Genomic DNA, 15038 nt, shown 5'->3' on the forward strand with positions numbered 1-15038 from the left:
TTGAGTGTCTTTAAATTAAGATTTTAGGACTCACTTTGCATGCCCTTAGAAGTAAATTTTTTTTTTAAAAATAGAGCTACAATTTTCATTTTGATTTTAAAAAAAATATATATCCCTTTGAGAGTCCAAAATGTATTATATATGTTAGATTTCTAAAATTTTCAAAAGAAAATACAACAAAATAATTTTTTATTAATTACTCAAAAATATAATTTCAATATTTAGTCTACTCGGCTTACAAAATCATATTACATGATAGTTTATACAACAGTCAAATTTTATCATCACCAAATGTTAAACAAGAAATGTATACAAAGTTAGTGAAATATATGTTTTATTCTAAAAACTTCAACTACCAATGTTGTCTGGTATTGCGCCAAAGAAATGCATCTCAATATAGACCTGCACATTATAAAAAAATACTTTAATTATTAAGTTCATCAAACTTTTCAAAAATTTGCTTAGAATCAATCAATCCATTGCAAGCTGATAATTAATATTAGAATATTGTATTTATAAAAAAAATATACCTTTAGAAAATAAGCACGTCCAAAAAATCAAGGAATTTGGGATAAGAAATATGTTTCAAGAGAGCTAGCCACGCTTGTATTTGTTTACAAATTTCAACATTTTTTAATGATTAAATTTTAATCCTCGTGCAACTAGATATAAATTATTAAGAGAAATACAAATTCATTTGAATTAAGACTGAAAAATGATTGTTTTAAACTTAAGATATGATGTACTAATCAAAAGATCAATTACATATATCCAATATAAAAGAAATTTAAGTGCAAAACGTTAAAAATAGATGTCAATCTGCATAATGTCTAGATTTAGTATTGGAGTTTGGAGAGATATTTAGTTACTCACACATACTAATTAACCTATAGACAGTCCACATGCTATGAAGAAATAATTTCAAACCAACATTTAAATCCCAAAGAACTTTGAGTGTCACATCTCTAAAAAAAAAAATACTGCAATTTCATAAAAACTAGTGTTGAAAGTCCTTACCAAAGACAAATTCTAGCTTTTGCCACGATAGGCTATTTTCTATATCAAGCGACAAAACAAGACAGATTTCAGAGAAAGAATTCTAAACAAAAGTGGTTAGACAATTATACTAAACATTTATAGGAGAATAAAGATTATTATACAAGAGATAATCTATAAAAATGCAACACACACATTTACCAAGCTACATAGCAAAGCAAACATACATGTGCATTTGAAAGTTGTCATCTTACTCCAGATGGATATTGCTTTTCTTGCTCCAAAACAAAATGTTCCATTCTGTCAACTACCTAGCTTTATAAAGAAATAATTGTCATCAAAAAATTAATCAAAGAACAGTGGTAAGAACTTAAAGAATAATGATCACCAAAGCAAAAGAGAACAAAAAATTAAAAAATTAATAAAAAGTATCTCCACTGGAAATAAAAAATTCTTAATATGTTGACAACTAGAAATAAAAAAACAAGAGAGGTCCACACATACTTTTATTATATTAAGTTACCACATTTATTCGATGTACTCCCAAAAAATAAAATATCTCACAAGATAAAGACCAAACTTATACATGGCAAACGAAAAGAATTATAAAACTCAATATAATGCTCTCCCCTGGTTTTGTTCAAAACAAACTGAATTATAAGAGACAACAAAAACATTAGAGCAACCAAACTGAGAAGTAAGAAGTTTAAGTCATAATAAATATAAATTATATATCTTAAACTTGTTATCAACGTTACATAAAGACACTACTATATATTATATTACATTCAAAAGAATAAAATAAATATTTAACAACCAAACATATATGATAAAAAAAAAACCCCGCAAACACTTTCCTGAAGAAGCTTTTGCCTCCATTATAGATCCATAAGCAATCGATATATCTTTCAAAAAGCATACATTAAAGACTAAAAGAAATGTGCATGGTTCTTAATTAAATACATACAAAGCTAGTAGTTGTTATAATTGTTACTTGTAAATTGCATGATGCAACAATAACTTTTAAGTAATTTAGATGAAACATCTTAAACACAAGAGGAAGAAAAAGATAGGCAAGCGTGTTAGAATATCAATTTCTACAACATTGGACCGCACACAAATGATGGTGGTTACATAGTCTATTTTATATTCAAGTAATGTTTATATAAATGTCTGCCAAATAGAGAGGTGGCTTCTTTTTTTTTTTTTTTTTTTTTTTTGTGTGAATAAGATCATTGTATTGCTCAAAACCAACTCATGTAGAAACTCCAATTCATGTACAAACTACCATGTATGTTATAATTCTATATATCCCCATTCTACAATTCCCCATTATATCTTTTATACATAAGCAATCTTGTATGTACCAGTTAACTATTTTGACAAATTACATGAATCCAATCTCTATCTAAGGACTTTGTTTTGCTTGAAATTAGAGGGTATATCCTCAATCTAATATCCCTTTGTATTGCTTGGACTGTATGAGCTATAAACCAAACCTTTTGTGACCACAAAATGTCATTCCTCACTCTCCAAATGTGATAAATCAAGGAAGCAATAACAGCTATCAAGGTGCTTTTCCGAAATCTGCTCCATCTCCTAGTTTTCCCAATCCATTGCAGCAAGTTTTCATAGTCCTCTGTTTTGACTTTCCAACCCAGCCACTTTTTGGTAATAGACATTGTCTACTATATTTGCATTGAAAAAATAGGTGATGAATATCTTCATTATAGTCTCCAAAGAACAGGCAAGATGGATCAATGGATGAGTTATAATTGTGAATGAATATTCTGGTGCGTAGTCTCTGCAGCATAGCTAACCAGAGTACAAATCTGTGCTTTGGTACAGAAAATCTCTCCCAAACAAACTTTGCCCAATGCACTTTGAGAGGAGAATCGAACAACAAGTCATGACTTACTTTGATACTGAAGTTCAACACTGCAAAGGATGCCATATCAATTTTTTCTTTAAACATATCCTTAACAGCCACCATTTTCCTCCAATACCAGCTGCTAACCAAGGGAGCTTTGTAATCCCACCAATAGAGAGGTGGCCTTAATTATATGTAATATATAACCTTTCGATTGACTATATAAAACATGCTTAAAGGTGTCTTAAACCTTTAGATTTTGGAGCCTAATATTAAGATTATAGGATAAAATTTGGGACTTTCATCAAACATGTGCTATGCAAGAAAATTGTAGAACATGCATAAATTGCTATAATGATAGAATCACACAACATAATCTGACTTAGCAAAGCACAACATCAATTAACAGAAATATACTACATGAAAATTTAACAAAAAAATAGGTTACAAAAAAAAAACATACTACATGAAAATTAAAACATAGTATAATACACATCTTGTACTGAATAGAAGAAAAAGAGAAAAGTCAACATGTCACCATCTATAGAAAATCGGACAACATATTCCCTAATTTACTAGCCTAGCCATCTGTCACATTCAACACCAACATGTCAAACAAATCAAACAGCACACACTTTTTCATCCATATATCACCACATCACACAAAATTCTCAGAACCTACTTCACTAAGACATGCAAGTTCTCAATCTTTCGTTGTCACCGCAGCACACAGAATTCTCAGAACCTACTTCACTATAGATGAATATTTAAGATATTCAAACTCCTTTAACATACACATGTATAATATTAAAAAGAATAAAAAAATATACCTCTTCCAATCAATAGCAAGCTTTGAAAGATGAAGAATATTGGACCGTCTTCCACTTATGATGGAGTGCCATCTTAAAAAATGACTACAAAAACTTATTAGTGGCAATTAATTTTATATAAATTAGTTACATATACAAACATTAAATCAACTAGTTATAAATGTATCATATGTTCTTTGATATAATTTTGTTTAACCAAACCTCTCCATTCTACATCACTCTTTATGGAATTTAGCATTAGTTCTTATCGTTTACTAGTGTCTGTTTTAGCATCAATAATGTCTATGACAATTCTTGATTTTGAGGGTCTTCACAAGTTTCCCATCAATTAAAAAAAGCAACTCTTCATATTTTTCTAATAAAAGCAAGCAATCAAGTAGGTACAAAACAATTATTATAATAAAAATGATGTTCATATAAGATAAAAGCAATATGATGACTAGAAAAGAAACTAATAAAGGTCTAACGTCTACACCTAGCACGTAAAAGTAAATGCCTACAATAATCACATATTATGTTCATGTTATTTTATAGTTTTGGTTACTATTAGCATAATAATGGGTCAACTATATGAATAATATAATAAAAGCAATGCTCATATAATGTAAGCAAGCAAATGTATAAAAAAATATTATAATAAAAGCAATATTCTTATAAGATAAATGCAATATAATTTATGTATTGACTACAACATAAACAAATAATGAGCATTGACTAATAATACTAGGAATTGGGTTAAATTGTCAAATAGTTCTTGTCTTGTCATGTTTCACTTTTTCTACCACTAGCAATTAAATAGCTCTTGTCTTTTCATGTCTCCACTGCCAATTTTTCTTTTCACACTTTTATTCACAGACCACTAATTGTTCTACCCTTTCGAATATATTAATCCAACTTGCATAATCCCACTACACCTCTAACACACACACACCTACCTTGCATAACCTCACCACACCATCATATATTCCAACCAATCCACTATTCACACACACCTCCATATGGACTACCCCACTACACTTACATACATAATATACAGCCATCATACATATTTTAACTCTTTTTTCACTGAGATATCTTTAGTCATCTTGTTAATCTTTTAGTTTAAAGATGCAGTAGTTTATTTCATAACTCAACACCAAAGGAAAAGCTTCAAAGTCAATCAATTTTTCACTCACCTGTTTCTTGCTTCTTGCTCACCTATTGCTCTTCTTGGACATCTATACAAAACAAGCCAAATCAATTATGAAGGGCTTTAGCTTGGTACAATAATGAAACTCTAGGCTGGTAGCAGGTGGTGCCTAGAATTGTTGGAAAATTTCCAGAAGAAAATCAAGTGTTGAATATCTAGTAAGGAAATGACCCAACATACTCATCGCCAAAAATAATTCAAAACAAACTCTTCTCTATAGGTCTTGCTCTGTGCATTTTTCCAAGGAAAATTATTGCATATGTACATACACAAAAATCAAATACTCTACATTACCCAAAGTTTATGATATGCATATATATATATATATACTATTTCTTTACGTACTACAAATACATATATATATTTGATGATTGATTAATTTGTTGAGCCCAGAGTTATAAGAAAATCATAAACAAAGCATTCAAAGTGGCAAAAAGAAGTTATCAAAGCTTTTATTTTCACTTACCTAAAATCCATACAAACAAAAGACTTTATGTTGTCAGAAGAAAGAAACCAACACCTCTTCTTAGTTGTACTAGCAAAAGCATCTCTCTGTAGATTGGAAGTTAATCAAACTAAAAATGGAAATACAAGAGCCAACAAACACATAGCAATACAAGAGGCGGACGGCTTCGGACCGTTGGTCGACAGCCCTGGGCAGCGCGTGTGGTGGTGAGCTCGCGGGGTCGACATTTCGAGGGCCGACGGTTCGATTGGGCTGGCACATGTACTGCTCCGGCGATGGGATGATGGTCGTTCGGGCCTGGCAGAGGCAACACACTACAAGAAAAAATGATTTTAATAACACTGAAAATGTGTTATCAAAACATACGATAACACATTCTGATGTGTTAAGACCGACTATGTTATCGTAGGTCAGGGTACTTTACATAACACTTTATCAGTGTTATACAGATGTGTTATTGTACTGTCAACGATAACACACTTTCTGTGTTATTTTAATATATAGATAAGTGTTTAATTATGTTATTTATAGTCGATTATATAACACATTTCAATACTTATAAATTTGTGTTATACTACACTTTAGTATAACACTTTTTTTTTGTATTATTCTACACTTTAGTATAACACATTATTTGTGTTATATAATAAATTATGCATAACAAAATTCTTTACTTATAAAGTATTATTGTAATAGATATTATAATACATTTTTTGTATCATATTAATATTTAGATAAGTTTAAATTCTCATTATATATTTCTTTATATAACACTAATTTATTCGATTATATTTTTATTTTTTATTTATATAATTAAAATTAGCTTTTTAATATATACTAGCATCATCAAATAAACTTGATTTTCAAATAACAAAAAGTAAAAACATTCAATATTGTATTAACAATCCACAAATTAGTTTAAAATATTCAACACTGTCATCAACAACAAAATGTTCTTTTAAGTATTCAAGTATTCTTAAATATTCAACATATTGAAAAATTACTATAACAAGAAATTTAGAGAGTATTGTTTACTATAACATCCTCCAACTCTCACTCTTGCTTTGGCTCGTTCTCTCCATTTCCCATTCCAACTGTTAAATATAGTTTCACAGTTTCTGCATAGGAAATAAGCAGCCACAAAAGTCTTTTTAAAAAAATACTTCAAGAAACTATGCTACAAAAAAAAAAAGTTATGCAAAATAATACAACCTCACATATATTCCTGGTGAAAAACCCACAAATTATTCTGATGGCTGAACTCCAAAACTCTGGTAGTGATTCAATAGCCCTAGATAGAGTATCTTGTAATTTACAATCTGAAGTGAAGTTTTCAGGCAAGCCATCTGGCAGAGCAGATTCTACAGTGTCCAAAATAACTTTGCACGATTTAGCAACTTCTGTAAGAAGTACAGGAAGAAAGATTGGGAGTTTGTGTGGATCATAAAAGTTTGCTATTTTAGTAATCTTAAACCTTTTAGATATCTAAGAAATGAAAATCAACAAGTAATAATCCAATCATCTTTTCTATCATTTTACTAAATACAATAAAAATATCAGGAAAAGAAAAACTACTTTGACTAGTACTAGACAGCAGCAACAATAATGTGAAACAGAATTCCAAAGCTATGAACTAAGAATGAAATTACAGTTAGGTAAAGGAAATACCTTCATATCATCCAAGGCCTTGCAATGATTTTGCTTTGAGAAGAACAGCTTCAAGGAGCAGACTAACAGCATGCATGGACATAGGTGGGACAGAATCACTCTGTGAACGGCGTCTATTTTGTTCACATCTTCTAGAAATGGATCCTTTCATCCGAGGAGTCACTGCAGCAATGTCTATTCCTTCAAATACATGAAGTGCAGCTTCTATGTTACCCTTTTGATACTCAAGTCTTCCTAGTAGAGCTCTTGCGTAAACCATGAAACCAAAATAAATCATCATCCAAACTGATTTGCCAAAATAAATAAGTCTAAAAACAACTCCTTAGTAATTTGCCTCAACTTTATGACATTGTAAACTGTACCATCCCAAGACTAAAAAAACTCAAAAACAGTAATGCTATTTTTGTAACAGTATACCAATATTTTAATCAAACTGATTTCTTGACTCTTCCTTTCGATAAAAAATTATACACAGGAACAATGTTAGAACAAACAAGTAAAAATCCAAGGATTTCTCCCATTTTTATTTCTTAATAAAATATTTCTCATATAACTCCAAGTCAAGTGTGAAGTCAGATACCCCATGTCTAATTACACCCGAATTTATTACTACTCATTAACACACGTCTTTCACACACTAGAATGAAATGAGCATGCATTTTTAACATCATTTTTAACAAAACAAGTGTCATATATCTCACAATTCAGGACCAATTTAAGATAGATTTTCCTTTGATTGAAAACCTTATAGTAATTTTTGAGGAACCAAATACTAGAGAGAAATACTAAAATTCCTTATTATTAATTAATAGACAGTGCTGGTATAGACTAAAACCCTAAACATTACAAGGTTGAGTTAGATTGAGAGGCTCTCCTTTCCCAAAGATTGCCAAATTCTTCTCTAAGTAAATCTCACTCTCTATCTACAATATCTTCCCAAGAGAAATACTAAAATTCCTCATTATTAATTAATAGACAGTGCTGGTATAGACCAAAACCCTAAACATTACAAGGTTGTGTTAGATTAAGAGGCTCCCATTTCCCAAAGATTGCCAAATTCTTCTCTAAGTAAATCTCACTCTCTATCTACAATATCTTCCCAACCTAACAGCCCAGACAATTTCTAACACAAGTCTTTCTTATTGGAGGCTTATCTAAATGCTTATCTAGTTATCTTATTGGAGGCTTATCTAAATACAAGTCTTGACCACCATTTTTTGTTAATTCTGCTAGTTTATTTTCTATCCATTTAATAGTCTCTAGATCAAGAGATTCTAGTATTGTTTTTAATTTAAAAATCAGATTCTAAAATGGTAGCCACTAACTAATTGGATTTGGATCAAAGACAAGATTTTAGCTTGGATTATGACAATTTTGTTATGGCAATTATATCTAATCTACACATATGGAAATAATGAAAACAATATGACTAAATGAAAAATTTAATCTATACATATAATGAAAAATCTAATCTATACATAGAAAAGCTTACCTAACCATCTATCAATACCAAGTCAAAAAATTTAAACAACACACAATAAGTTTTCTTCCTTATATCACCGCAGCACACAAACAAATTTTCCAGAACCTACTTCTCTAATACACACAAGTTTTCAACCTTCCGTTATCACCATAGCACACAATTTTAATCTTAGAACCTACTTCTCTATGGATGAATATTTAAGATATTCATAAGAGTTAAAAGAACAAATTTCATACCTCTTGCAAATTAACTTTGCAATGCTCCTTGCCAATTCGATCCCCAACCTAAAGAATATAATCAATACATAAAAGATTAATACAAAATTAAAATTTGTCAATAGATATTAAAATAACCTTTGAAATCCAAAATTTATCTAATTCGATCTTAAAATTTGGGGATAAAATATATACACACATTTACTTTAAAGGCATTTTAAGTATGACTTAGTAAATTTTGACAAAATGGATAGGAGAGTGTACATATTTCACACAATACAACAGTAAGTTTTGATCGTTTTCTAAATATATGGGATTAAATGGTAATTTTCCATAATTGAATTGTTTCTTTCCGGGGATGATTGAGATGTTATTATCTAATAATTTTTTTTCTAGGGGATGCCATGAGTATATTCAGTATATACTCTGGCTAAAATTACAGAGAGAAATTGAAAGGGTAAAGGCTGAACTGAAATTTAGAAGTGATAACTAAAATCTAGGCAAAGTAAATGAGAAATGACCAGCAGGGAAAATGAGTTCATCAAGCGTAGCTAATGAGTGAAAATGAGAAATAACCAACAGAATATAAGCAGTAAAAAAAAGAACTTAGAAGTGATATTCTTTCAAGGCAAAGTAAATGAGACATAAATTCATCAAACGTAGCTAAAAATGGGAAATAATCAGCAGAATATAAGGAGTAAAAAAAAGAGCTTAGAAGTGATATTCTTTCTAGGCAAAGTACAGATATAAAGATTGTAAGAACCCAAACTATAAAAATTGGGAGCTGATATTCTTTCAAAACATCAATTAGGATCAAAATTTTATATGCATTGTTAACGTTCATTAATATGGATTCATATTTCCAATCAAACATGTATGTTTCAATCTAATCCATGCAACTTTCAAAAGAATAATTCCCTACAACTGTCATCACCACTCACTAACCATGTATAATACAGCACTATCGATGGTGAAATTCAGTTTTCTGTCATACTGAGGGCCAAAAGGACAGTGCTACAGATCCAATCATTGGTAAAATGACTTTGATAAAATAGTAGAGCATTAATTACTACTGATAGAGAAATTGAGTAGTAAAAAGTAATATCAATGACATGGTTTCAATTCTAGGTGGCACTAATGGGAAAATGTGGATTGACCAACTAATTACAAAGAGCAATAGGAATGAATATAATCTGTCTTATTAATCTGAACCATACAAAGACATATTTACAGGAGAGCTATTGAAAAACTGAAAAGGAAACTAATTTTAACAATTGGCAAAAGACATGCATGATAGTGTGATGATCTTTTAGCAACTACAGAAGTCTTGTGTTGTGATTGGCTCTTGTTATACATGTCATATGTTTTAACTAGTCCAAACTTGCTTAACCCTGACTAGCAATTACTTGTTTATCATTTATGATTGACAAGAGCCATACAACATTTAATAGCTAATTACTTAGCATTTTTTAAGATCTAAAATCTGACCTGATTTTTAGCTTAACTTGTATATGTTTTCATTCTTGGATGGTTGATGTTCTTTTATTCTCCATTCAGCTTTCTCTTCTTTTCAGTCAAATTATTTTTCAAAAAAAAAAAACTATCTTATTACAACCCCAAATGGTTTTTTTAAAAAGACATGCTTTTCTTCTGTAGTGGCACCATTCTAAAACATTGGCCCCCCATCTCACCCTAGCTTGTCACAATAGTTTTGGTAAGGAAAGAATGACATTTTAATGAAACTTGGCATTCCCAACATTTATACCAGTATATTTCAGAGCCAAAAATCAATCAAAGTATCTCGTCTCAAGAACAGTTCAAAATAGCAATCAAAATATGATCTTTAAACATAAACTGGTAAAGGCCCAAATAAAAACTCAAAATAAACTGGTAAAGTTGATAAATGAACTCAAGAACAGTTCATCAACACTTGTTTTTTTTACTGTAGCTTTTCTCATCAGGTTTGGGAGCTGACTAAAGACTGGTTAGGCACTGCCATTTGGCCCAAGAATTTTGTTCAATGGAAGCTGTGGTTAGAAGGGAAGCCCAAAAATTGACTGCTGTGGTTTATGGCATCTAGTGCAACAGAAATGCATGTTATTTTTCTCTTTGCTCCAGCACTCCTCTTTGTTTAGTTAAAATGATAAGTTTGAGTTTGAAAGCTAGATTTTTTGGCTGTTTGAGTCAACAGTGTTTGGCTAAGAATAAATCAATTGCTGAGTTGGTTAGGAGTTTATGATTTGGCTTGTATTTTAGTCTCTGTTTTGAGTTTGTTGTAAGTTTGGTAGTGTTTCAAATTTGGCAGTTGTAATTTCTTTATGTGTTTTTAATATACTCCTTTTTTCGATAAAAAAAAAATTGAAAAAACTAAAAAACTCAAAATAGATGGAAGTTGTAACAGTATAACTGAATACAACTGAAGCTAACAAAACTAACAAACCAGAAACAGAAAACAGAGAATCTTTAACATATGAATATGATAGAAACAGAGAATCTTCTCTCACACCCGCAAAACAAATCCAAAAGTAATTCGCTGAAGTTCACCATCAAAACCCAGCCAAGTGCTAAGTGGACTCCTAAACACAACTATATGATCAGTACCACTCTCATTTCATAATTTAACACAACTATATAAATGTTTTATGCTCTCTTGTAAACAAAATGATTGGCTGAACCTCAACTCTTTTTTAACTTTACATTAAGTTTTTCATATTAATTTTTCTATTTCAAGTAAATAGGCATGCTGAATCTAATAAATAAAATTTTCTACATAAGCCTTCCTTAGTACATAAAAAGTTAGCCTAATAAATAAAAGCTTCACCAGTAACTACTCAGATATTCTATTTGCTTATAATTTATCTAATAAAATATAAGACACATTTCAATTATGAAAAGTCAAAATAAAAACTCTAAATAAACTGGTAAAGTTGATAAAACATAAAACATAAAAAGTCTGAAAGATGAAAAACTCAAAATAAAAACTCGATAAAACATAAACATAAACTGGTATAACAGGTTGAGAGAGATAGATAAAAACCTTCTGATTCTGATCTTGGGACTTCAGTATAACAGGTTGAGAGAGGAAAACATTATCAATGCTTCGTACATATGGCAGAACCTCTTCCAGCCCTTCTTTCAAGCTTCTGGAGTTGTAATCCAACTCTACTTTGGCCTTCTCACAGGAATATGCCCACTGATGCCTTAAAACATGAACTGTCAGAAGAGAAAGAGAAAATTTCAACCTAAGTTGCCAATATTTGTGGGTACAAAATTCGGACAACTGCAAATGAAAAAGGCTTCAAGCCAAGTGACCACCAAAGAATAAATAATAAGACCAAACTTGACCAACCACCACCAGATGATGAATAGAGAAGTCCAAACTAATTGTCACTCATGGTACTAAATAGTCTGCCTGTAAGGCTGTAACTACATATATGTATAGTATACACCTAAACTACACTTGTTGCTCATGGTAGAACAAATGCTTAACCAACACTAAAGGAAGCTAGCTAGAGAACAAGAAATATGAGCTGTTCAGAAAACATTAATGGAAATAATAAACTGGTTTTAAAAAAAAAAGAGATATCATATTAGATAGAAACACGCTTGAAAAGCTCTTCACACAATCTCAGCCGGCCAAACATAAATCCCAATGCTTTCACCAAATACACAACAATCTCAACCTAAAGAATATAATCAATACCTAAAAGATTAATACAAAATATAGTAATTGCAACATATTTTACCACTGTCTTGACTAAGAATACTTCCATTTGACCAAATAAAAAATTTAAGCCAAAAAATTTTTACAATCCAAGAACTTTTAATAGGATGACATACTGCTCCATTCTGCAAGTGAAAGTTTGCTACAGAATCAAGGGCTTTTCCTCTTGTTAAAGGTACCTATGGTCATAGAATTCTTATCTGTTAGCAGTATATAAACACAGAAACATAAATGCAACGTTCAACCTTATGTAAAAACTACTTGTTGAGATTATTTCCAATTAATACGTAGTCACTCTTAGCTATTTTGCACTACAAGAGACCCATTAGTAGGGTATTCATAGAAACGAATATAGAAAAATCCAATTCAGTCATAAACTATTTCAAAAAGATAACATTTATATAATTAATAAAAAAACTTAACTAGATAGAAGAAATCGGTCATTTCAGAAGCTAGAATGATGGAGTAAGAAAGCAAGTCAAAATTATTAACACATAATAACAAATTGCCTAAAAATTATACAGGCCTAAATAAAAAGATGATGATTTCAAACTTGGTATTGAGAAATCTATAAACAGTTCAACTTTGAAATAACAATGGACTCCTTGGGCCTAGATAAAGTTATAAGAGGTAAGAAAATAAATTTAACTGTTTTCAGTACGAGACTAGTGAAGATGTACAAGTTACCTGTTGCATTTCCCATGTGTTTAGTGTCTCTAAATCCAATTGTTACAGCAATGCAAAGGATCATGAGTTTTACCATTTCGTGAGCCTTATTATTTCAAAGTACTTCAATTAATATATACTATACAATTAGCATCAACAAATAATTTTCAAAACTTCTTGAGTATTGAGAAGACAAGACATGACAAGAAAAAAAGGTAAAAAGATTTTTTAGTGTAACGATCTCAATACTGTATCTAAAGAATGTGAATAAAGAAAGAAGAGATTATTCCCACTGTATAAGTAGTAGAGAAACGACATATAAATTCCAAGTATCCAGCAAGTGAAACAGATTTTTCCAAATCAATGCACCAGCTCAATAAGAGGGTATTTCAAAACTAAAACAGTAAAGAGTGAAGAAAATTCATATTAGTACAGATTCAATTTGCTTCAAATCAAACAAGGCACGAGCATTCACAATATGAAAATAGGAAAACATCTAAGGCATAAGTACCCAATTGTGAAACCGTACATTCAAGATAACCGGACCTCAGGATTTGGGTCACTGTCACCGTCACCATTTCTTCTCGAGAACGACAGATTCTACTTCGACGAACGAAGGAGGAGAACTGAATTGATGAACGGAAAACCCTCGACTCATCGTGTTCTCAGGAGAATAACTGAATCGCTAGTAACACGCACTTAAAGAATTAAATCTAACATAAAACAATCGTATTATAAATGGTTTGGGGGTTTTACCGCGAGAAAGTTGAAGAGATCTACGAATGATGAAGGCATAGAAAGCAACAGCATAAGCAAGGAGAAAGCCCAACTCTGTCGACTTCATATCCTCAAGGCGACCTTTTGAGTTGATAATAATGATAACAAATTAAGTAAAAACTATTTATTGAATTAAGAAAGAAGGATGTTCATCTGAAAAACTAAACAAACACCCAAATAAAATTTCCAAAAACAAAAAGACGAACCAAATGTGTCGCTGAATCACCGATTTGAGTGCTGTAATTGTGGTTGGAGAGAGAAGAGAATGGCAGCACCAATTCACAAACTAAAATTGAACCCCAAATCCCTCGTCCATGCGGGATGAATGAAAGACTACTATACAAAAGGGATGTCAAGGATTTGATTTGGGAACTCTTCTCCCCAAGAAAATGAGAAAGAAAATGAAAAATCACAAGAAGAAGAAGAAGAAGAAGAAAAATGTGGTTTCATATTCATGTGCAATGGCTCAACCAAACCCCAATGCTATCTTTACCGTGTTTTCGAGCTACCCATGGCGCAACAAGAAAGGAAAATGGGGACGGGAAAATAGAGATAAGGTTGAGTCTTTACTTGTTTTCCAGGGACGGGAAAATGGGTATAGCAGGAAGAGAAAGGAAAATGGGACGGGAAAATGGGTATAGCACGAAGGAAAATGGGACGGGAAAATGGGTATAGCACGAAGGAAAATGAGAGAGAGAGAAAGAGATGAAAAGTGGAGTCACTTTACACTTTGCCGCTTTTTTTTTTTTTCACTTTGCCGCGTTACTGATTTACTTTATATATATATATGTACTATAATACTTTTTTAAATATATTATAATGATGTGTTATTGAAATGGGGATTTGTTGTAGTGACACAATAGTGAGAGAGAGAAAGAGGGCTTCGGAGAAGAGAGCTTTGGGGAAGATAGAGGGAAAAGAGGGGGAAAAAGGGAAGATAGAGCTCGGGGAAGATAGAGGGAAAAGAAGGAAGAAGGAAAGATAGAGGGAAAAGAAGGAAGAAGGAAGATAGAGGGAAAGAGGGAAGAGCTTCGGGGAAGATAGAGGGAAAAGAAGGAAGAGCTTCGGGGAAGATACAGGGAAAGAGGGCTTCAGATTTTTTTTTTTTTTTAAATTTTCTTATTTATTTAATTAAAAAATATATGATATCTAAC

The 15038-nt window shown here is 31.2% G+C and overlaps 1 protein-coding gene and 1 long non-coding RNA gene across 13 annotated transcripts; both read right to left on the reverse strand.

Moving 5' to 3' along the window:
• Positions 1-172: 172 nt before the first annotated feature.
• LOC133798008 (uncharacterized) lies at positions 173-6058 on the reverse strand. 3 transcript variants are annotated; one of them, XR_009875757.1, is made up of 5 exons: positions 5352-6058; positions 4872-4913; positions 3697-3780; positions 1224-1307; positions 173-402 (listed from the first exon to the last, which is right to left on the reverse strand). It is a non-coding gene; the product is annotated as an uncharacterized LOC133798008 (long non-coding RNA). The 3 variants fall into 3 exon arrangements; XR_009875755.1 differs by lacking the exon at positions 173-402 and having other exon boundaries at positions 811-1307; XR_009875756.1 differs by lacking the exon at positions 173-402 and having other exon boundaries at positions 811-1311.
• A 161-nt stretch (positions 6059-6219) lies between these two features.
• LOC133798009 (protein NPGR2-like) lies at positions 6220-14937 on the reverse strand. 10 transcript variants are annotated; one of them, XR_009875764.1, is made up of 9 exons: positions 14091-14926; positions 13864-13965; positions 13637-13784; positions 12558-12620; positions 11755-11930; positions 8739-8786; positions 7020-7264; positions 6564-6751; positions 6220-6469 (listed from the first exon to the last, which is right to left on the reverse strand). XR_009875764.1 is itself a non-coding variant. In XM_062236171.1 (8 exons), exons 2-6 carry the CDS (start codon positions 13915-13917, stop codon positions 7027-7029), a joined length of 681 nt encoding a protein of 226 aa, XP_062092155.1. In that variant the 5' UTR covers positions 13918-13965; positions 14091-14937; the 3' UTR covers positions 6220-6469; positions 6564-6712; positions 7020-7026. The 10 variants fall into 10 exon arrangements, 5 of the variants coding, with proteins under 5 accessions (XP_062092155.1, XP_062092154.1, XP_062092157.1 ...); XR_009875761.1 differs by having other exon boundaries at positions 13637-13792; positions 14091-14925; XR_009875762.1 differs by having other exon boundaries at positions 13619-13965; positions 14091-14929.
• Between the last annotated feature and the right edge of the window lie 101 nt (positions 14938-15038).

This window comes from Humulus lupulus, chromosome 8, assembly GCF_963169125.1.
Source record: "Humulus lupulus chromosome 8, drHumLupu1.1, whole genome shotgun sequence".
NCBI classification, from domain to species: Eukaryota; Viridiplantae; Streptophyta; class Magnoliopsida; order Rosales; family Cannabaceae; genus Humulus; species Humulus lupulus.